At 41.4% G+C, this 24,622-nt stretch overlaps 1 protein-coding gene across 1 annotated transcript in view; it reads left to right on the forward strand.

The window, feature by feature from the left end:
- The window catches only part of IARS2 (isoleucyl-tRNA synthetase 2, mitochondrial), a 47,296-nt gene that overhangs the window by 14,849 nt on the left and 7,825 nt on the right, over positions 1–24,622 (forward strand). The window contains exons 13-17 of the mRNA XM_063124085.1: positions 5,290–5,392; positions 6,435–6,528; positions 19,582–19,690; positions 19,825–19,927; positions 22,277–22,402. Of these exons, the coding sequence (XP_062980155.1) occupies positions 5,290–5,392; positions 6,435–6,528; positions 19,582–19,690; positions 19,825–19,927; positions 22,277–22,402 (535 nt within the window). The remainder of the gene's footprint in view (positions 1–5,289; positions 5,393–6,434; positions 6,529–19,581; positions 19,691–19,824; positions 19,928–22,276; positions 22,403–24,622) is intronic.

The following is a 24,622-nucleotide window of genomic DNA, read 5'->3' on the forward strand; positions in this document are numbered from 1 at the left end:
TAGTCTTAAAGTGAACATGTAGGCAGTTGTCTAATTAGCAGCAACACAAAATTACTTAATTTTTCCTCTGCTTATGTGTAATGTATATATGCCACTAATATGGCTACTCTGTTCTCCCATTTAACGTGAACATTAGAGAACTACGAAGAGTGTTGTGGGACAGTACCATTTCTGTTGCTGATATTTTTAAAACCCCAGAACAGATCCGCATTTGTACCTTTTCTTTATTACCTGTTGCAGATGTAAGACTTCATTTTTGTTGACATCGCAGTACAAATTAAATTACAAGTGTACTTTGGTTCATAATTATATTAAAGAATAATAGAGAGGGGCTTTAACTGTTTTTTTTAAATTTACTTAGTTTCTTCATGTATATACATTCATTTACTTTACATTACTGATCTTCCAAGTTTTGTTCAATGTCCCCTTGCAGAGCAGTAAAGGTATGGAGGGTGTTGGCCTACAGAAATGACAGACAGACATAGAAATCACAGTCTGTCAAATCATAGGTCATTACCCTGAACCTCAGTTTTGAAGAGAAATGTTGATCGGTCCTTTATGTCTTCACAGCATTGTCTTCTGAACACGTGCTCCTTTTACATGCATAATTAGACACAATGCCCAAATTACTGCAATGATATACAATTGGAAAGAAAATAGCAATATTTTCGGTAGAGCAGATGTGCTGTAGCTCTAGAGTAGTTGGAATAACAAATCTCTGAATACACTTCGCAGTGCTGTGGAGATGATCTTCAGCCAATGTCCACTTCACAGTTTCGTCAGTGGCCTTCAAAAGTAACAGCACCTCCACTGGAAATACCCTTAGTCCACATGGAGTTGCTGTTACACTTGACAACACTGTTTATTTGAAGTGTCTTTTCCCTGACGACCATCTTGTCCATAAATGTTCTTACTGCCTCCAGTCTAAAATAAATGTCTGGGCATTTCCCCCTGCAAGTAGAATTAGGTAAAATTGGATTGTGTTGTGGGACTCATAAAACATTTGCTGGAGGTTGTTTGAATTGTCCATTTCTGGCATACCTCTAAAATGTGAAGATCAGGAGTTTGTGGTCTGCCTCCCTGCACACCTGCCCTGCATTTATAGCCAATATTGTGAAACCTGATATGGCCCTGGAACTCGAGGCGTATAGTATACAACTGGAGATTACTGCAACAATTAGCAGTAGTCCAACAAGGACTTTTAAAAAACGTTAGAAGAGGTGTTTGAATATTGATAAACCTTTCCAGAAAAGCCATTCTCTGGTTTGGGTATTGCTGAGATTAGAGGCACAGAAATTTCTGTTTAAAAAACAAAGTTTTCAATTTATCACAATAGGTAGAAATGGAAGTTTATTGATGAAATCATTGTAGCTTTGAAATGGAATTATTGACTATTAAAGAGTTACATATAAAACTAGACAAAACTTCTTAAAATTATAAGAAGAACAATCTTCACCTATAAAAGCATAGTACTGGAAATAAATATTTCCCACTTAAAAAAGAAACAATGCTCCCCATGTCATAAATTTAAAATTTATGAAATCATAAACTACACTCTGGAGTGGTTTATGAGAACATTCAGCAAAACAAAAATTATGCATTAGGTATGAAACCAGTAACAAGGGAATATATTTCCTGCTTGTCTTTAATTTCTTACCCAAGTTAATTCATTCATTCATTCATTTAGTAAAACAAGAAAAATGCTTCCTGGTTGACAATCCCAATTAATCTGCATAAATCTGATTTAAAATGGATTAATCCCCTTGTTAAAGCAGCAGCTCGCCTAGTATTCCAGTTTAACTTTTTGAAGATCAGTCCATGTGAGTTAAAAGATCTATCTTTCTGATTTTTCCTAGTAGCTGGATTGGTTAACCTTATTCAATTAAGAAAAAAAATCTTAATCACCTTGGATAATCTAATCCTTCAACGTGCATACATCTCTCTTGTGATCCAAACTATGTATCTGTGCATCTAAATGTATAATGTCCCTTGGCTTAAATAGCTCAAAAGCTAAGTTACACATTATATAAAAGCAAAGTTACCTGGCACTCCTTGCACGCAAGGAAGGAGGAATGACCATCAGCAACCGTGCCTTGCCTGGAAAAGCTCTCAATGTGGCTTAATTTCCCACTAAATAAGCATTTGGCATAATCAATATCAGGGTCCAAAGTGATTGGTTGGCGTCATTGTAGCGTAAATTGTGGGTTTTCATGTTAGAAACCCAGAGAATGACACGTAATGCGAGTCTCATGTGATAATGGCGTATGAATGCAGGGCAAAGTTTTACAACAGGGTTTCTTTTGCTTGCATTGTGAATTATGGTTCTCAAACTGAAGCTTGCCGTTTGTAGAGTGATAAGTAGTTATTTGAGGAAGGTGTTGAATGTACACTGTAGAGAGAACTTTTGCCTTAGTCTTTTCAAGATATGTACTGTACAGAGGAAGCATACTTTTGGTATTCATATCCATTTGGCCAAAGCAACTGGAGTGGCTTCTAAGAAAGAGAAAGCAGAGATGTGCTCCAGGTTCTGGAAAGATTTTAAGGATATGTGCATACCTTGGAGGCCAAATAATGTTCTGTAAAACTGTTATAGAAAAATTGTTATTACTTTTATACGTTACAAGAACAGTGCGCTCCTAATCATGTTGGTTAATAAGGAAGTTAGTCAGATCATGTTGGTTGATTTCTTTTTTTCTTTTTTTTAAGAAATTGCCAGGTAGTTTAATGCAATAATTTCACACTCAGTTTATGTTAGCAGGTAATTACTTACTGGAGGTTTAATGGGGATATGTAAGAACATAACTAGTGCCCTGCTGGATCAGACCGAGGGTCCATGTAGTCCAGCACTCTGTTCACACAGTGGCCAACCAGCTGTTGACCAGGGACCAACAAAGCAGGACATGGTGCAACAGGACACTCTGTCAAGTCTGATCTCTTCTGGCAGGCCTATCCAGTAGAACTTTAGGATATTTTTGTATGGTTTTAGGATGCTTTTAGGATGTTTTTAAACAGTGCATACCAGTGCATTTTAATCAGTTTTTTATGTATTTTATGCTTATTGTTGTTCCCCGCCTCGATCCAATCGGAGAGGCGGGTAAGAAATAAATTATTATTATTATTATTATTATTATTATTATTATTATTATTATTATTATCATCATTATTATTATCATCATCCCCAGCAACTGGTGCACATAGGCTTACTGCCTCGGATACTGAAGGTAGCACATAACCGTCAGGGCTAGTAGCCATTGAAGACTAACGTTCACATCTAGTCTGTACCAGTGGAGGCTAGTGGCTTCGATGTCAGTGGGGCAGTGAATACGCTCCAGGTTGCAATCAGAGCTAGTCAGAACTCTAAAGAACCTCTCCAAGGTGCTACCCAAGCCTCCACTGGTGTCTACAGTAGCTAGCTAAATAAATAAATAAATAATACAATAGCAAAACTTTCCAAGGACTGGAAGCTAAGGAGGTCAGGATAATTAACGGTGGCTCTATTTTTTGGGTGTGTGTGTGTGTGTTAATACTTTTTTAAAAATGCAAATAAATATAGAAACATTTCTGTTTACTCATACATCTGTTTGTCATTGAAGATTTATTTGTATAGTTTTCCTTCCAGGAGGCAACTTTTATTTATCCCAGGCAAGTGTCTATTTACAAGCCTGCTACACACAGATTATTAAATTTATTTAACCATAAAGTGCAAAGACAGATATTTGAACTAGTGCTCAGCTGCTGATCAAATTGCAGAGTGAAGAGTATAATAATCTAATCTCATCAAGTTGTGCTGAATTGCTATTGGCCTTTGGATTCCTCAGAGATTGTGATATTTATGAAACGTAACATAGCTTCATTTTCACATATCCGCTTTTTATCAGTACATGTTGAATAAAGGTGTGTTCTTATGAAAGATAGGTTCACACGTGCCTTTTCTTACAATAATAATGGCACAGTCCCAGGCAAAACACGACAGTGGACGTAGCCACTCTCCACAGTAGGAACCGTGAGGCTTCAAACAAACGTATTCTTTTCCTTGTGAGGTTAAGCACCAATATAACTGTTAAGGTTTTTATATATAAACATGAAGAAACCGCTTCCATGAAAGCACAACATTTGGTTCACACAGTAGAAAGTAGAAAACTGATGTGTTTTTACTCTCATGAATGAAGCCCGCATCAGGCATGTTTCTTTTTATTTTTATTTAGAATATTTATATACCGCTCCCCATTGAAAAATTTCAGAGCGGTGTACAAGATAAAATGAAAATAAAAACAGAATAAAAACAGTTAAAACAAAATTTAAAAGAAGCAACAACAGTAATCCAAGGCTGCATGTTAGAGAAAGGCTTCTTGGAATAAAGATGTTTTCAGGAGGCGCCGAAAGGAGTACAAGGTTGGCGCCTGCCTGACCTCCAGAGGCAGGGAATTCCACAGGAGGGGCGCCACCACACTGAAGGCTCTTCCCCTGGTGGATTCCAATCGGAGGATGGATCTAGGTGGAACCACCAGGAGCAGGCCCTCGGATGACCTCAGTGACCAGGCAGGTTGGTAAGGGAGAAGGCGCTCTCTCTCTCGAACCATCATAATATCATCTTCTCTGTCTGCTGTTCATCCTGTCCTTCCCTCACCCTTAGTCTCAGCTTTGTCATTTTCCTTCATCCTTATCCTAGCTACCCCTTGGCTGTGTGACTTCTGTGATCTATATAGCCCCTAATGTATTGCTGGGGCTGATATGTGGCTTTAGTTTGCTGCATAGTAACGTGGCACAAATGCAGCTGGAGCACAGCAAGAAATTTCAGGCAGTCCTAATATTGGGCAATGTGTGATTTGGAACCATTTTGGCTAATAAACAAGTTTGCAGTGGTAGCTTATGCATATCTCTTTCTAGGATAATAACAAGAATTTAATTACTTAGAATTTCTTTCTCAGGCCTTTTACAAGAACGTTTCCTTAAAGATGGCCAGCAAGAAACATATCTGCACACTGTTTGTTCTAAAAAATATATGTTTATAATTAATTTAGCTGCTGCTTCAGAGTCAACATGTCTAGCAGAGTCCCAGTTTGCTCAATTGATTTGGATTATTTTGAGGAATGTTCAGTACAACTTTCTGCAACCTGGTGACCTCCAGATGTTTCGGCTTTTAACTTGTCCTCAGCCCTGACCAGTACGGTCAATGGTCGGAAATGCTTGGAGTTGTCATCCAAAACATCTGGTGGGCGCCATGTTGGGAAAGAACTGGTAAAGTAGTCAGTCCTAACTGACTGACCTTGGTTTGTTTTTCCCCCACAGAAAAAGCATTGAGCATATTATTAAGGTAGTGGAGCAGCATGGCAGTGACGCCTGGTGGACCCTTCCTATAGAGCAGCTTCTTCCCAGCGAAGCTTTGACTCAGGTAATTCAAGGCCGGTGGAAGTTGCTTTGTGAAGGCCTGGTTTGGGTGGGAAATGGTTGAAGTCCGGCGTTGAGGACTAAAGGCAGGCCAGGAGTTCTTGAATCCCTATGACAGAGGTAGGCTGGGCTCGGTGAGCAGGCAGAAAGGCCCTGGGGCTTTCCAGCAAGGGCCGGAGTTCCAAAGGGTAGGTCAAATTAAACTGGAGGTAGGCCCACCTAGAATGCTGCATTTGAAACCCATCCTGTAAAAGCAACTGTCCAAATCCACCCACATTATACAGGCAAAGCCAACAAGCAATCCTGTAGCACCTTGAAGATGAAATGTGAAGACTACATTTATTATGCTGTAAATGCCATATGAAGAGGTCTACTTCATTAGGTGCATGAAGTGATGTCCTCCTTGGCTGGCAGGTCGTATATGTCACAGATGTATACACCTGCCAAGGGAGGATGTCATATCATGCATCTGAAGAATTGGACTCTAGTCCAAGAATGTAGTAAATGTCCCTCTCGCCTTGCTTCAACAGTACTCTTAATTGCAGCAAAACCAACCAACATGGCTACCACTCTGGAATAGACATACAAATGCACATCAGTGATATTGTCATTTTGGTCATGCAACGTTTCCCCATAAACTAAAGGCTAGGTTTGCTTCCTCTCGACTCCTCCCAACGGCCGGCAAAGACCATTTTATTCAAGAAGGCCTTTGGCCTGTAAGTGGGTCGGGTGCTTTTTGATTCTGTAATTGTTATGCGTTTATTGTATTTAATGTGCTTTTATTGTTTTAACCTATAGTAAATTGATTTGTAAGCCACCTTGAGAGCCATTTTCTGGTAGAAAGGCAAGGTATAAATCAAATAAAGACAAAGAGTTATTTATTTAAAACATTTGTATCCCTCCCTATATCATTAAGATCTCAGGGCGGCTATAAGTGGCCCTGTGGATTTAAATGTAGAGGGCCCAAGGATAGAAATGGCACGTAAACATGTCTGTTCAATTCGTTCTCGTAGTTCATGATCTTTTTCTATGTATTTCTCAATCAGGCTGGTAACCACGATGTCCAGGATTACATACAAGGGCAGGATGTCTTGGATATCTGGTTTGATAGTGGAACATCCTGGGCTCATGTTTTGGAAGGTAAGGAATTATTTTAAATTCAGCCCTGACTTGAATTGTGCAGTGGGCTCTAGGCGCTGCGAAGGAAGTGCATCATCATGGTCCAAAGAGATAAGTTAGTTTAAACTCGACAATCCGTGTTAGTCAACTTTTGTGTGACTCAGTGACTTGAAAAACTTATTGAGAGGCTGGAAGGCTTAGAAGTTCTAAGCATGTATGGATATTATCACATTTCATTTACTAACTGCAGAGCTAAGTTTTTGTGTGCTCCAGAATATTTCCCTTGCACCAGGCCACGAAGCTGACTTTTTACTTTTTGTCTTTACGTACCGATCAGTAGCTTGCAAATAGTGGCTTTGCAGGATCTTTGTGAATGAATCAGTAGGTGCACAATGTCTCCAGTCTAATTTGTATAAAGCAGATTTTAAGTATATGCAGGATCCACTTCAATACAATGGCAGGGAAGTGGGGAGACTCAGGCTTTCAGCCATGTCCTCTGCAGCACCAATGTGGGGGTGGGGGGCTGCTGGAGTTTGACTGTAGCAGAAGGCAACAAGCGCTTTTGAACTTTAAACCAGGTGTACACAAATGTCTGATAGCGATCTTGTCGAACTGTAAAACATGTTGGCCCAGGTGGTTTTTTTTTTAATTTCCTAGCAACCCTAGGAAGTAATCGTACCACCAGCAAACCGTTTATCTAAGAGCTCTTTGCACTTTGTCTTGAAATCACTCAGTTAAATGATAATGAATTTTGCACCGCTTATTTGCAGTTGTAAAACCCTTACAGGATTATTTTTTTTAAAGAAACTGAAAGAGAGATGAAATTCTGTTCAGTCCAAGTATGGTTTTTTTCCAGCCAGGCTTCACACATTACGTGGCTTGTTGGTAGTATATTCTCCCTTCCTTGCACATGCTTTTTGGAGGAACCCGGATGACCAGAAGCCATGTGATAGCTGCTTAAAAGCTCTACCACATGACACCTGGGTCCATAAGAGGTTGTACCAACCCAGCTCTGCAAAGTCCTCCGCTTCCCGGAGGGTCCAAGCTGCAGAGGGAGGGCTGACTTTCAGCACCTTGTTGGAGGCCACAGATCACTGCCTTCCTTTGTGGCTGCTGGAGCCATGGAGTAAACTTACAAGTGCCTTTAGCATGGCTCACGCTTGTCTGCATCCTGAATCCCTTTTGCCACTTGCAAACCGAGCACAATGAGAGGCGACCCATATTTTTAAAAATGTAATTGAGAAACCAAGACATAAAGGGCCCACTCAGAAGACACCTTAAACCACAGCTTTAACCATGGTGAATAAGGCTTTTTGCTTTGTTCACCATGGTTAAAGCCATGGTTTAAGGTGTCTTCTGAACACAGCCCGGCTTTCTGGCTTAACTGCCATGGTTAAAGCCATGGTTTAAGGTGTCTTCTGAACGGGGCCATAGTATATATGCTTTTTTTCGATGCCTGTGCTATCCAGTGTTACATTATTGTTATTTTTGTATCTGGGAAAGACAGAAATCTATGGACAATATTGTTTGAATGACTAAATGCCATTTTCAGCACCCCCTTTTGCTACTCAAGCGTTCTAATGCCATATTTGGTGCACAAAAAGCTAGAAATACATTTAGTTGTTTGGGGGAAAGGCGGTTGTTCAGTGGTTTATTTATTTTTATATTTATTTATTACACTTATATACCGCCCCAATAGCCAGAGCTCTCTGAGCACATTATCTGTACACCGCCCTGAGATCTTAATGATATACAAATGTTTTAAATAAATAAATAAAATGATTTGGATTCAAATGGTCCCAGATATCTTTGGGTAGGGCTGAGGAAGACTCCGTCCCCAGAGAGTTATTGCTGCCAACCAGTACAGATAAAACTAAGTTAGATGAAGCAGTGATCTGGCTCTGTATAAGGCAAATCCTTATGTTACCATATTTTAATCAATAAATGCACATTTAAGGTTTAAGGACATTTAAATAGTAAATAGATATTTAAGATTTCTGCCTACCTACATGAACTTTGGGACTAGCAACACCAAGAGCCTTGATTGTCCTAGCATGCAGGAAGGCTCAGCTGGGAAGGTGGGACAGAAATTACCTTGGGCATGTTGCTGATAACCACCATTGGAGTGCAATTCATGACACAATGTGCGAACTCTAGAAGATGGCATTCATTGTGTATTTGCAATTTTCCATGCTTTCAGTTCACCTTTGGTTGGGGACACCTCTGAGAGCCCAACATGGCACCTGACTCAGCTATCCTCTCCACTGTGACCTCTTGAGGTGTGGCGTTATCCCCAACATATACTATGTCAGCTACACACTGAGCTGCCTGCCAGGCTCCTAGACCACCAGTTTGAAATAATTCATATATTTATATAAATATGTCCTAGACATATTTGGAATTGAAGACAATGAACTTTAGGGTGTATGCTTTAGGGTGGATTTCTGCGTTGAGCAGGGGGTTGGACTCGATGGCCTTATAGGTCCCTTCCAACTCTACTATTCTATGATCCTATGATTGTAACTGGCTAACCAGGATGAGAGGCCAACTTGCCATGAGACACACAAGGATCCTGATTTCTATTTTGACTCCCATCTTTAAATCTTAAACTCTGGTACACTGTCAAGAAAGCGAGAACAACAAGAAAAATCCTTGAGATCAAACCAGTATTTTCTGTTCTGATCCAATGCATTCTATGGAACTGCAAACAGGAAGCTATCCTGATTCAACTAAGAATTGGACAGCCCCATTCATGCTCACCAGGACGTGCTCAAAGGGGTTGCCGCTGTGTGGATTCTGGCAGTATTCCTTTCGCTGTAATGCGGGGTGCAGAACATCTTTCAGCCTGCGGGCCAAATTCCATTTCAGAGAAGCTCTTGGGGGCCACATTCCAATAGTGGGTGGAGCCAAAGACAAAATGGCACTAGGCCAAAGGCACAGAGGCGGAGGCAAAAGTACAAAAAATGCCAGCGTATTTCATAGAATCATAGAATAGTAGAGGTGGAAGGGGCCTATAAGGCCATTGAGTCCAACCCCTTGCTCAGTGCAGGAATCCACCTTAAAGCATCCCTGACAGATGGCTGTCCAGCTGCCTCTTGAAGGCCTCTAGTGTGGGAGAGCCCACAACCTCCCTAGGTAATTGGTCCCATTGTTGTACTGCTCTAACAGTCAGGAAGTTTTTCCTGATGTCCAGCCGGAATCTGGCTTCCTGTAACTTGAGCCCATTATTCTGTGTCCTGCGCTCTGGAATGATCAAGAAGAGATCCTGGCCCTCCTCTGTGTGACAACCTTTCAAGTATTTGAGGAGTGCTATCATGTCTCCCCTCAATCTTCTCTTCCCCAGGCTAAATATGCCCAGTTCTTTCAGTCTCTGCTCATAGGGCTTTGTTTCCAGACCCCTGATCATCCTCATTGCCCTCCCCTGATCCCCCTCCAGCTTGTCTGTATCCTTCTTGAAGTGTGGAGCCCCAAAGTGGACTTTCAGCTTAAAGCTCTTAGGTTGAAATGCCATTCTTCAACCTTTGAGAATGGGGAAAGAAAGCTGCTCAAAAGCCAGGAAACCACCAAATGATCGGTGGTGGGACCAGAGAAAGTGAGGGGTGTCCCTCTAAAGAACCCTGGCGGGCTGGACTTTGGACCCGAGGCCTGCTGGATTTGGGGCTCCAGGCCTCAGATTCTCCACCTTTGCTGTTACGTGTTGCTCAGTTGTCTGCATTTTTTTAAATCCTCAGAGAACTTTGAATTTTGGGAGAAGACACTTTTTATGCATGTCTTCTTTGTGTTTTTATAAACAACCGGCTAGTGGGCCTCTTTCGCAAAACGTTGGGAATTAATTTGTCCTTGTTGGTGACAGAAGAATTTGATTTTTGTATGTGTGTGAACTGAATGTAAATGTAGGGATGACTGGTGTCTGGCACAGTATGAACCTAGTTGCCCCTGCAACATAGAACTCTTGATCTACCTTCCTCTCAAGCCAGCATGCATTGGGCTATACCCTTGACATTTTAACGCTGGCCCTGAGTGTTCTGTATCGAGAAATAACCACATCTTCGTAGCTTGTGTGCCTTATGCAGAAGTTCGTGCATCCTTCAAAAACTGAACTGCTTGTTTTTCCTCCTAAACCTGCTCCTCACCTCTCATTCTCTCTTACTGTCAACGATGTCACGCTCTCTCCGGTCAAGGAAGCTCGTAGTCTTGGCTTTATATTTGATTCCTCACTCTCCTTTATTCCTCATATCGAGGCAGTAGCTAAATCCTGTCGTTTCTTCCTGTATAATATTGCCAGGATTCAACCATTTTTGTCTGTCTCTTCTGCCAAGACTCTCGTTCACGCACTGGTTATCTCTCGGTTGGACTACTGCAACCTTCTTCTCTCTGGCCTTCCTTCGTCTCACATCAGTCCGCTGGTCTCTGTCCACCACTCTGCCGCTAAGATCATCTTCTTGGCCCGCCGCTCTGACCATGTCACTCCACTTCTGAAATCTCTTCATTGGCTTCCAATTCACTCCAGAATCCAATATAAACTTCTCCTGTTGACCTTCAAAGCTTTTCACGGTCTAGCTCCTGCCTATCTCTCCTCTCTCATCTCACACTATTACCCCGCTCGTGCCCTCCGCTCCTCTGATGCCATGCTTCTCGCCTGCCCAAGGACCTCCACTTCCCTTACTCGGCTTCGTCCTTTTTCTTCTGCTGCCCCTTACGCCTGGAATGCTCTTCCAGAACACTTGAGAACTACAAACTCAATCACAGCTTTTAAAACTCAGCTAAAAACTTTTCTTTTCCCTATAGCTTTTAAATATTGAGTTTGTTCTGACTCTATACTGTTAGCTTCACCCCACCCGGTGCCTATTTACACTTCCCTGTGCCTGTTTGCATTCTCTTTCCCTCCTCATTGTTTACTACAACTTTATTAGATTGTAAGCCTATGCGGCAGGGTCTTGCTTTTTACTGTGTTATCTGTACAGCACCATGTACATTGATGGTGCTATATAAATAAATAATAATAATAATACTTAAAGATCCCGGGGTCTGGTAAATGCAGCACCTGTATTGACCTGTCTTCTTGGGGCCAGCTCTCAAATGTCTTTTTTCCAGAACTGTAATATTCTGCAGCATAATTCCCCACGAATCTGTCACACTAATGTTTAACTAAATGAATGTTATTGTTTTATAACAAGCCTATCTTGTTTGAGCTTTTGTGCTGACAGTGTATTTAAAGGATGAGTCCTGGGTAATTGAACTGGCCATTCAAGTGCACATTGGGGTTAAAGTCTCTTATTATCAAAGATACGAAATTCAGCACTCAAAATGAAAAAAAAGGATAATAAAGACCTATGCCCTCTTACTGTAAATAATAACCCCAATTAAAACGTCCTGTAAACTGCAAGAAGATTGTGGGGGGTGGGGAGGCATTACCTACATCAAGTTGTATGTGCAAATAAAAATGAATTGATCTCTATTAATTTTGCTTAAACCTGGTCCAGTAGCCCAATTTTTTCCAGTCTCAAGTCAGAGACCAGATGTTGAGGACAGTTTGAGAACAGATGTTGAATCTTACTTTGGACAGAGCAATGTGATGGTATAATACTGGTGTGGTGGCTGGAGTGTCGGACTGGGAGTCGGGAGATCTGGGTTCTAGTCTCCACTCAGGCATGGAAGCCCACTGGGTGACTTTGGGCCAGTCACAGACTCTTCAACCCAACCTACCTCACAGAGTGGTTGTTGTGAGGATAAAATGGAGAGGAGGAGGATTATGTACACCACTTTGGGTTCCTTGGAGAAAAAAGACAGGATGTAATAAATAAAGAATACACACATGTTGATAACAATACAAAGCTTCCATTCATATAACTGGGGTATGTGCAGAACCTAAGGCCCAGAGTCAAATCCAGTCTCCTGGGATTCTCCAGAAGGCTGTGCCCCCCACCGCCCATGGTGTCAGATGCCTCTCCTAAGGCAGGAAGAGCACTAAGCTAAGCTATGAGGGTATTTTGGCCCCACCCCTTTTGCCTTCAGCCCCGCCCACTACTGGAATGTGGGCCCCAAAGCTTATTTGAAATGGACTCCAGCCCTCGGGCTGAAAGAGTCTCTGCACCCAGTGTGGAGAGTTGACATGGATTGCTAATATGAATGCCAGGTTTTTCTTGTTAATGACGTTTGGCATACAGCTTCAGAACTACATTACATATGCGTTTTTCTACATGGCATCTGTTTTTCATATTTTGTGAACATGTTTTCCCAGCTAGCCCTCTGCTTCCTCTGCCTCCTTTTTCCCCATCTTCTCTCATAGGGATTTAACAGAAACTCTCCCGGTTGGCTGTGCAGACAGATGAGATGCTGTTACAGCACCATCCTGGGCATGTTTATGTTGGGTTATTGTGCCAGAACTTTTCTCTTTCTGGAACTCTGTTTGTGCTCAGAAACAAACACACATCACACAGTTCTTACACAGCAGAGCTGGTTTATTTCCTTCAGGCTTCTGTGCAGTTCAATTCAGATCAGTTCAGATCAGCACACTGAGGCATACACAGAGAGCAGTGATCAGTAAAGCAGTGATCAGTAAGCAGTGATCGGTTCCATTTTACAAAGTGAGAAAACTATATACACATCTTACACAATTCTTATCTACATTACATACAGCTGTGATGAGGCTAACTTAGAATCTTGGCAAGGTTCCCAGAACAGCCTCTATCTCAAGGTAATTACCCACAGATAGTCTTTCTCTGTTTAACCCTGAGATAGCCATACACACACAATTTTAATGACTAAGCAAGTATTTCTTTCATATACTTAACAGTCCTCCTCTTGCGCATGTTGTTTAAATTGTGTTACAATCTGAGACCCAGCTTTAAAACATCTCTTTGTGTTTTACCATTGATACTGGCTTTGTGAATAAATCAGCCAACATCATTTCAGATGGACAATATTCAAGCTTAATCCAGCCCTTCTGAATTATATCTTTCACATGAGAATAACGAACATCCACATGTTTAGTTCTTGGTTTACACTTTTCAGATGTAGCCATACTAATACATGCCTGATTATCCTCAAATATGGTTACTGGTGTCTCAATTTCCAACCTTAGATCAGCAAATAATTGTTTATACCACTCAATCTCATTACAAGCCAGAGATAAACTGATATATTCTGCTTCTGCACTAGAGGTTGCTACACAATTTTGTTTTCTTGTATACCAATCAATCAAGGATTGATTGTAAAAGAATGCTGCTCCACTGGTAGACTTTCTATCAATTGCGTTAGCCCAGTCAGCATCTGCATAAACACAGAAATTTCCATCTTTGTGTGTAGATATTTCCAATTTGTGATTGATTGTACCTTTTAGATATCTCAATACACGTTTTACAGCTGTCCAATCAGTTACAGAAGGTTTTGTCATTTTTCTGCTTAAAAGATTTACAGCAAATGTAATATCTGGTCTACTTAGGTTTGCTAGATAAAGTAAACTTCCAATCACACTCTGATATTTCTGTATGTCTTCCATTTCAGTACTGTCTGTCTGATTTTGAAAATCAGTGACCATAGGAGTGGCAACAATTTTACAATTCTCCATGCTGTGTTCTTCCAGCAATTTTTTAATTTTGCCACTTTGTTCAATCAGAAATGACCCTGTGTTAGAATCTTTTGAAATTTGCATTCCCAAATAACTTTTCACTGAACCAAGGTCTTTTAACTCAAAATGTCTTTGCAGCTGGTTTACAAATGTGTTTTTCTGTTCTTCTTCATTAAAAACCAGTAACAAATCATCTACATAAATCAGCAAATACACTACATTTGAACCATCCTGTTTTGTGTACAAACAATGATCAGCTTTGCTTTGTTTAAAACCCATTTTGATCAATACATTGTCCAGTTTCTTATTCCAACACCTTGCTGCTTGCCTCAAACCATATATGGATTTTTTCAATTTACAAACTAACCCTGGATTTTTAACAAAACCTTTTGGTTGAGTCATGTAAATTTCCTCTGTTAAATCTCCATATAAGAAAGCTGTTTTGATGTCAAAATGAAATACATTCAATTGTTTTTCTGCTGCAATTTTTAACAAAAGTTTTACACTTGAGTATTTTGTTGTAGGTGCATAAACTTCTTCAAAATCTATTAGATATTTTTGAGCAAATCCTCTTGCTACCAATCTTGCTCTGTAACGTTCCACCTGTCCTTTCTCATTTTGTTTTACTTTGAATACCCATTTACAGGTAATGGCTTTACGACCTTCAGGTAAAGGTACTAGCTCCCACGTTTCATTTTTTTCCATTGCTCTGATTTCCTCTGACATTGCTTCATGCCAGCCCTGAGCTTCTGTAGGTTCCATTTCCTGAATTTCCTCAAATGAAGTAGGTTCATAGGCTATTAGTAAAGCTCTATGAGAAACCTGTTTACTTTGGTATTCATCTGAATAACGAATTGGAGCTTTGCATTCCCTTTCTGGTCGTTTTGGCATAGTTACAGGCATAGTTTCCTCCTCTACAGTTTCTTCCCCCTCCCTCTCTTGCTGAGATTGTTCAGGAATTTCTTCTGTTTCTACAGCTTTCTGTTCTACAGGCAAACTTACATACTGTTTTGTTTCCTGCATTTGTTCATGAAAAACTACATCTCTGCTCACAATTACACTTTTGTGATATGGAGACCACAAACGATAGCCTTTTGTTTGTGTATCATATCCCAACAGTTTACATTCCAAACCTCTCTGAGCTAGTTTTCCTGGTCTGTTTTCTTTCTGAATATGAGCAAAACATTTACTTCCAAAAACCCTTACATGTGACACTCTAGGTTTTCTTTTGTAAAACATTTCATATGGGGTTTTTTCATGTACAGAGTGGTAAAGCCTGTTTAACAAATAATTTGAGGTGGACAAAGCTTCTGCCCAGAACAGATTAGACAATCCTGACTCTTTCAATAGAGCTCTTAACATGTTCTGCAAGGTTCTGTTTTTCCTTTCTGCAACTCCATTTTGAAATGGTGAATATGGAGCAGTAAGGTCATGTTGTATACCCTCATCACTGAGGAATTTTTTTAATTGGTTGCTAAGAAATTCACCTCCCCGGTCCGTTCTTAGATTAGCTATAGGTTCTTTAAATCTATTTTTACTCCACTTAACAAAGGCTTTAAACTTTCCAAAAGTTTCACTCTTCTGTTTTAACACATACACAAATCCAAATCTACTGTAATCATCAACAATAGACAAGAAAAATCTGTTTCCTCCTTGACTTGTCTCAAAAGGACCTGCAAGATCTGCATGTATTAATTCAAAAATTCTTTTTGTTGTTCTCTCACTATGTTTTGGAATGTTTGACTTATGACACTTGGTTTCACTGCATACATTACATTCTACATAGTTAGAACATGGTTTGATTTTCACCCCTTCACACAATTCTGGAATCTTAGAAATTGTTTTATAGTTAGCATGACCAAACCTTTTATGAGTTAAATGGATACACTCTTGGTGTGGTTTGCAATTGGCTATTGTTTTTGTTGTGACTTTGCTGGCTACAACTTCATTTTCTGTACAAGTATTAATCACATACAAAGATTCTTTCATTATTCCCTGCACACACACCTTGTTTCCCTGTTTTATAGTACAATTTTCTTCAGTAAAACAAACCTCATACCCCATTTCTGTTAACTGAAACACACTTAGAAGGTTTGTTTCTAATTCTGGTACATATAAAACACTTTGTAGTTCAACTCCCAGACAATCAAAATATACATTACCCACACCACAAATCTGGATTTTTGTTCCATTTGCAAGGGTAACACACTTTTGCTTTGAAGTAGAAGTTTCCAAGGTTACAAATGAAAGTTTGTCTTTTGCCATACTTATTGAAGCCCCAGAGTCCAAAAACCAAGGATTCATTGTCTCTTTGACTCTTGCTAGAAGACACTTCTTTGTTGATTCAGCTTCATTCATGTTGTTTTCTTCTCTCCACTTTGCTGTCGACTGCTTTTTCTTCTTGTTGTTGTTGCAATCCCGCCGTAAATGTTCTGTGGAACCACAATTAAAGCATTTCCTTGCCTTTAATGCAGCCACCACATCAGAAGATTTATGGCTTTGTTGAAATTCAGCCACAGGATGTTTAAGGCTCTGTTGTTTTGAAGCTTGTCTTCTTTCATAGGTTTCCAGTAGTTTTCCCGCTACATACTCGAGGGTTAAATTTTTCTCCTCTTGACTTTCCATCATGGTGACTACCGCGTCGTACGATGAATCAAGACTTGACAAAATCACATAAACTTGGTGTATAGTTGTAAACTCCATCCCTCGTGCCCTGAGTTGATTGAAGATATCTCTCATGCTTTTCAAATGGTTTGACATAGACTCCCCTGGTTTCAGCTTCATTCCATACAGCTTCCGGGTTAGAATTATTTTACTGCCCGCTGTTTCTCTTTGATATACAGCTTGTAGCGCATTCCAGCACTCTTTTGATGTATTCAAAAACTGAATGAAGGAAATTTGAGAGTCTTCCACAGCTAATGCAATAACTGCCATTGCTTTTGCATCGTCCTTAAACCATTTAGCATTCTGTGGATCTGCTCTATCTGGTGGATCCTCTGTGACTACATACCACAGTTCAGCCTGAATCAGATACATTTGCATTTTGTAAGACCATAATGCATAGTTAGAGTCATTCAGCTTTTCTAACAATTGATGCAAACCAGACATATTAGCTCCTGCCATTTCCTCTGCTTTAGGAATTGGTATCTCACCGTCCTCCTGCTCAGAGTCCTCCTCAGAGTCAGCCGACTGAGATTTTTCCTCACTTTGCAGCACTGGCTTTAGCTTGATGTCTTCCTCCATCAACAGATTTCTGTTTTGGCAGACTCCTGGTTCTGGTTCTGATACTGCACCGTTCCCACCAAGTTCTGGTTCTTCTGCCTGGGTTAGGCTGGCGTAGGCTTGCCTGGGTTAGGCTGGGCCCATAACCTTTGTTGGGTTATTGTGCCAGAACTTTTCTCTTTCTGGAACTCTGTTTGTGCTCAGAAACAAACACACATCACACAGTTCTTACACAGCAGAGCTGGTTTATTTCCTTCAGGCTTCTGTGCAGTTCAATTCAGATCAGTTCAGATCAGCACACTGAGGCATACACAGAGAGCAGTGATCAGTAAAGCAGTGATCAGTAAGCAGTGATCGGTTCCATTTTACAAAGTGAGAAAACTATATACACATCTTACACAATTCTTATCTACATTACATACAGCTGTGATGAGGCTAACTTAGAATCTTGGCAAGGTTCCCAGAACAGCCTCTATCTCAAGGTAATTACCCACAGATAGTCTTTCTCTGTTTAACCCTGAGATAGCCATACACACACAATTTTAATGACTAAGCAAGTATTTCTTTCATATACTTAACAGTTTACACAGAATTCAGCCTCGGTTTATTCAGTGGGGCTTACTCCAAGGAAGTGGGTGTAGGATTGCAGCCTTCATGAGCTGAAAACTTCTTTCTTTTTCAAATGGAAAGGTTGAGGCTTCCATCAACCCATCTCCCGTCCAAATCTCTGCAGAAGGTCTCTTGCGTGCGCCGTTGGCTTGCTGAATGTGCAGGGCTTGCCCATTCATTCCAGTGTCGGGGCAGTGATTGCAAAGTTGCACAATCAGGGCAACGCCCTGCCATTAAAGTGAGTGGGGCTGGCCTCACACATGGGACCCACAGGATCAGGGAGTGTATTTGCAAGTGTGCCATATAGTAAATCACACTCTGTGACCTCTGGTCACCTTGTGCTTGTTACGGCTGAGTCTAAATATCTAAACTTCCTTAATGTTAAACAAACGGGTTGCAAAGGAAGCTGCAAAGGGAGCAATTCAATACGATAGTGCAAAATTGAAATGTTTGAACTTGCTATCATTAGGCAAATTAGAATTTGAAAAAAGTGTGGAAAAACCCTATTATTATTTATTTATTTATTTATTTATATAGCACCATCAATGTACATGGTGCTGCTCCTTCATCTTCACAGGAATTATAGCTGGCAGATTGAATGTGGGGCATGGCCCTTCCTTTAATATTTGGTCAAGGGGGGAAATGTTCTTGGGTACAGCATGTGGTTCTTGGTGTGTTGTATTTTATAAATGTTGTAAGCCACTTTGAGGATCCTAATCGAAAAGTGGGATATAAATCTACTAAATAGATACAAATCCTTGCATAGACTTTAGTGATGTGAGAAGCCGCGCCTGCCAAAATTCTACCTTCTCCACTGCTATTGGGATGCAATGCTTTGCATGTTTAGGCAGAAAAAAAGTCCTACAACTCCCAGCATTCCCCAGCCGGTATAGCTGGCTGGGGAATTAGGGGAGTTATATGGCCTTTTTTCTGCCTAAACATGCGTACGATTGCACTCTTAAAGGCACAAGTGTTCTGGGCCATATTTCAAGTTGGCAACTTGAAACAGGAGCATCCTTGGCAATAGGTCATTTGTTTAACAGCACCTCAAGTCCATTCAGTTATTTTTTTAATCTTGTAAATATGTTTGGGTGTCACTTTATTTTCCTGGAGTTTATTTTCTTGAGTGTTCAGTTCGTTATTTACTTATTTTTAAAAGATGTTGTATAACTTTCGGGCCTCGTGTGGCGCAGAGCGGTAAAGCAGCAGTTTCTGCAGCCGAAACTCTCCCCACGGCCTGAGTTCGATCCCAGCGGAACCTGGTTTCAGGCAGCCGGGTCGGGTCGACTCAGCCTTCCATCCTCCCGAGGTCGGTAAAATGAGTACCCAGTTAGCTGGGGGAAAGGTAATCACGGCCGGGGAAGGCAACGGCAAACCACCCCGCTATAAGGCCTGCCAAGAAAACGTCAGCGAAAGCTGGCGTCCCTCCAAGAGTCAGTAATGACTCAGTGCTTGCACGAGAGGTTCCTTTCCTTCCTTTCCTGTGTAACTTTTGCCGTTCTTCTAATATATGAGTTACATTTTTATGTAGTTCTGTACTGAAGCAATATAGACTCATAGAATCGCAATGTGCAGGAAAACCAATTAAACTATCGATGAGCGGTGGCTGTCCAACCTCTTCTTAAAAACCTCCAGAGATTGTTTTAAATCCCAAATTTTCTCTGTGTCTTTAGATACAGGTGAACGGGCTGATTTATACTTGGAAGGAAAAGACCAGCTAGGAGGCTGGTTTCAGTCTTCTCTCTTGACTAGCGTAGCGACACGAAAAAAGGCACCGTATCGGTAAGTTGATGCTTCTGGAGCTGGCTGTAAGGGGAAGCCGTTCATTTGGGCAACTCTAGCAGTAAAACAAATATCTCATGTATTCATTGAATCTCGAAGGGAAAAAATACACTCTGATGGGGTCTTTGTTCTAGGGCTCTCATGGTTCATGGATTCACCCTTGGTGAAAAAGGAGAGAAGATGTCTAAATCGATTGGCAACGTGGTGGACCCGGACGTAGTCATCAATGGAGGCAACGTGAGTAATAACCCGTGTCCCCACTTCGAAAAATGCACTCCACTAGTTCCTCAAAGTAACTTTAGTGGCTCCAGTTGTTTGAAAGGACAGGTTTTTATTGTTGCCAGTATAAAAACTTGCCAAAGTGTCTTTTTTGAGCTGAACTTCCCTGTGTATCCAACACCAGCCATAGGAGCATAGCCCTGTCAGCGATGCTTGCATCTATGAATCATCATAAACAAGGAGTGCTTTTATTGCTGCGTACCGTGCTTATCAGGGCCTGCCTGGCGGGGGCGGGAGCGGTTCCCATGCCCGGCAGCTTTAAGCTCCGCTTGGGCTAGCCTTGAGGCTTTTGTTCAACTGGCTGATCTCTGTGTTGATGTTCTCTGTCCAGCTTTCCCTCGATTTTCGGCTGCTCTGGCCAGATTCATTGCATCCTGAATTTTATTCAGTCATTCATTCATTTGCTATTACAGAGGAAACTCCCAGGAGATAAATAAAAGAAAGGATTTCTTCATCTTAAATTGATTCATAAATATAACAAATAACAAAGAAGAGCTATAAAGCTAATCACACTCATACGAGTTAAATAAGGTTTTACTGAATCCTGAACTTTATCATTCCAATATAAAATAGACATTTTTCTACAAAGAAATTATTTACTGATCATCCCTCTCTAATCAGATTAATTAATTTAATCATCAGGGCCATATCCCAAACCCTCATATATGAATCATCAGTTGTTTGAGGATTAACTCTTTTCCACCTATTGCTTCTTGCCCTGAAGTGAAGGAATTGCCACTGAAAGGAATGCAGAAGTATGACTCCTTTAGCTGTTTGCGCTGTGTGACGAGGGAGACAATAACTTTTTTTAATGGGTATCCGTGACTGGATCTTCACCCTACGTGACCCTCCAGCCATTACAGAGAAATATTTTTGCTCTGGGTTCTTGATGGATCTTTATCAAAAAGGCTCCATAATATGATGCTCAGCATGTCGACTGAACCCTTTCTCTGAACCTCTTGCTTGAGCTTAGATTTAGAAGTTCTGAAATCAGGTTTTGAAGATCAGAATAGTACTTTATTTGTGGTCCTGGTTTTAATGTTCTTAGCTTACGGAGCCTTTCCCAACCTTGACTCCAGAGCTATTGTGGTGGTACTAGAACTCCCATAATCACCAGCCAGCATGGGGAAAGTTGGCACAAGCTACGGTGCCAATTCTGTTCCTCATCCTCTCCACTCCACTTAGTATTTCCTCCCATTGTTTATAGTACAATCCAGACAGCAGGTGGCAGTAGTGAGTTAGGGCTTCTAACTCCCAGTCCAACCCTTTAGCCACTACGCCTCACATGGGGTGGAAACTATTTCTAGGCAAGTGTTTCAGCAGAACTGGCTGTGTGATCCCATGTTATTATATAACAACAAGGGACTTTCCCGCCACCATGTCTGCAACCTGAATATTTTTCAAGTAACAAATAATCCCACTCTCCACCATGGCTCCGAGCTGACAGTAGATGTGGTTTGACTTTCCCCTGCCCCCAAGCCTTCAACTAGACAAGGTAACATGCGTCACTCACAATGCTGTGCGGAGCCACAGTGAATGAGGCCCTGCAGAGGCTCCACCAGCAAGTTGATTTGGTTGATAACTCCATGGAGAGAGTTTATGTTGCTGTTTTGTCATGATCCGGCAGGCAGCCGGCGCTGTATGGACTTCAAAGAAATGCATGGGTTATTAACTTCTAGGCATAATCACAAAGCGTGCTGTGTATATCCATCAGATAAAGCCTGAGTTCAGACTACACAATAGTCAATGGTGGGTTAATAGTGAACTCCACGTTTGATTATCAAGGGGATACTTCCCATATGACATGGGAAGTACCCATGGGGTGTGGATTAATCCACACTGTGGTGTGGATTAAGGCCAGAGTCAAGTTGACTATTAGTCAATGGTGTGTTTTTCTTACACATTCCCTGCCCTCTCCCCCCCCCCCCTCAGTCCTCCTGCTGGTATCCCATCAGTCATTGCGAGTTTTGCCAGCTGGACTAGAGCGGCAGCCGCTGCTTTGGTCAATCTTGCCAGGGGACTCTGTAGTCACTGAAAATAACCAACTGTGTGTGACAAATTAGTCAACGGTGCCCAACACACAACACAATAACCAATAGTTGTTCAAATAATCAACTCTGCACATCATTGGTTATTTCAACCAAATGATCAACTGTGGTGTGAAAAAGTTCTGACGGACAACACAATAACCCACCATTGACTCTTTAACCCACCATTGTCTATCGTGTCATCTGAACCCAGTCAAATGCTCAGAATTGAGCAGTTACCAGCACTAAAGGAGATCCCACCCGTCTTATTAATCCACAGGACCATAGCACAGAACCCCCCTATGGTGCCGATATCCTACGCTGGTGGGTGGCAGAGTCAAATGTCTTCACCGAAGTGCTGATTGGGCCTGCTGTGCTTAACTCTGCACGAGATGACATCAACAAGGTAGGAAACAAACAAACCCAAAAAACTCAAGGATGCCTGTTCTTGAGTTGGAGCCATTCCAGATATGGTTTTGTTTTTTAGAGTGCATAGCCAGGAAATAACCTATTTAAGCTTTTACCTTTAAGATTTATTTCCTGCAGTAACCATTGCTTGGCATTTGATAGGATAGTGAGTGACATCTCTTGGGTCATGTTTGTATTCAGTGGGGTTTTTTTTTTACCCTGTATGTTTATGGGATTGACAAGATCTGCCTCAAAACGCTTATCAAATTTGCAGATGACACAAAATCAGTGGCAAAGAGCACCTTTTACCAGCTTAGGCTGATATACCAGCTGCGCTCTTATCTGGACAGAGATAGCCTAGCTACAGTTATCCATGCTCTGAAAACCTCTCATTTGGATTACTGCAATGCATTATACGTGGGGCTGCTTTTGAAAATGGTCCGGAAACTTCAACTGGTACAAAACAGGGCAGCACGCTTACTAACAGGGACTGGCCGACGAGACCACATTACGCCAGTCCTTTTCCAGCTTCATTGGCTGCCAGTCCAGGCCCGGGCCCGATTCAAAGTGCTGGTATTAACATTTAAAGTCCTAAACGGCTTGGGGCCAGGTTATCTGAAGGAACACCTCCTCCCATATGTACCTGCCCGGACCCTAAGGTCATCCTCAGGGGTCCTTCTCCGAGAGCCCCTGCCAAAGGAAGTGAGGCAGGTGGCTACCAGGAGGAGGGCCTTCTCTGCTGTGGCACCCCGGCTGTGGAATGAGCTCCCTAAGGAGGTTCGCTTGGCACCTACATTATATGCTTTTAGACACCAGGTGAAGACCTTTTTATTCTCCCAGTATTTTAACAATCTATCAATTTTAAATAACATGGTTTTAAATTTGTAATTTTGCATTGCTGCTGTTTTTATCTGGTTGAGCTTTTATATTGTATTTTATATTATGGTTTTATACTGTTGTTTTATACTTTGAATGTTTTTAATTTTTGTGAACCGCCCAGAGAGCTCCGGCTATTGGGCAGTATAGAAATGTAATAAATAAATAAATAAAATAAAAATTGGGTGGGATAGCTAATACCTTGGAAGACAGAAACAAACTTCAAAGTAATCTTGATAAGCTGGAGTGTTGGGCTGAAAACAACAGAATGAAATTTAATAGGGATAAATGCCAAGTTATACACCTAGGAAAAAGAAACCAAATGCACAGTTACAAGATGGGGGACACTTGGCTCAGCAATACTACAAGAGAGAAGGATCTTGGAATTGTTGTAGATCACAAGCTGAATATGAGCCAACAGTGTGCTGTAGCAGCAAAAAAAAAGCAAATGCTATTTTGGGCTGCATTAATAGAAGCATAGCTTCCAAGTCACGCGAGGTACTGGTTCCCCTCTATTCGGCCCTGGTTAGGCCTCATCTTGAGTACTGCATCCAGTTCTGGGCACCACGAAGGATGCAGACAAGCTGGATGGGGCTCAAAGGAGGGCAATGAGGATGATCAGGGGTCTGGAAACAAAGCCCTATGAGGAGAGACTGAAAGAACTGGGCATGTTTAGAGCCTGGAGAAGAGAAGATTGAGGGGAGACATGAGAGCACTCTTCAAATACTTGAGAGGTTGTCACACAGAGGAGGGCCAAGATCTCTTCTCGATCATCCCAGAGTGCAAGACACGGACCAATGGGTTCAAATTACAGGAAGCCAAATTCTGGCTGGACATCAGGGAAAACTTCCTGTTAGAGCAGTACGACAATGTAACCAGTTACCTAGGGAGGTGGTGGGCTCTCCCACACTAGAGGCATTCAAGAGGCAGCTGGACAAGCATCTGTCAGGGATGCTTTAAGGTGGATTCCTGCATTGAGCAGGGGGTTGGACTCAATGGCCTTATAGGCCCCTTCCAACTCTGCTATTCTATGATTCTATGTTGTGGCCATGGGGATTTCAGTTGGCCACTTTAGGTAGAAGTAGATGTTACAGGAAACACATGACTACTGTCAAAGCCCTGTATCCTCTACTCTTCTTTTCCCCCCCCCTCAGTGAGATACTTGGTTATTGATGATGTCGTACTGCAGATTTTGCTACTTGTAGGAATGGGGAAATTATTAGCACAAAGACCCATAGCGAAGAGTTGGTCTGGGCATTGAGGTCTACCATCTATGTGTTTCCCATAATGTCTTGTTTCAGCCTTAGGGCCGAGGCACTGATTTAAATCAGGCAACCCTTCA

Source organism: Elgaria multicarinata, chromosome 4, assembly GCF_023053635.1.
Source record: "Elgaria multicarinata webbii isolate HBS135686 ecotype San Diego chromosome 4, rElgMul1.1.pri, whole genome shotgun sequence".
Classification (NCBI taxonomy): domain Eukaryota; kingdom Metazoa; phylum Chordata; class Lepidosauria; order Squamata; family Anguidae; genus Elgaria; species Elgaria multicarinata.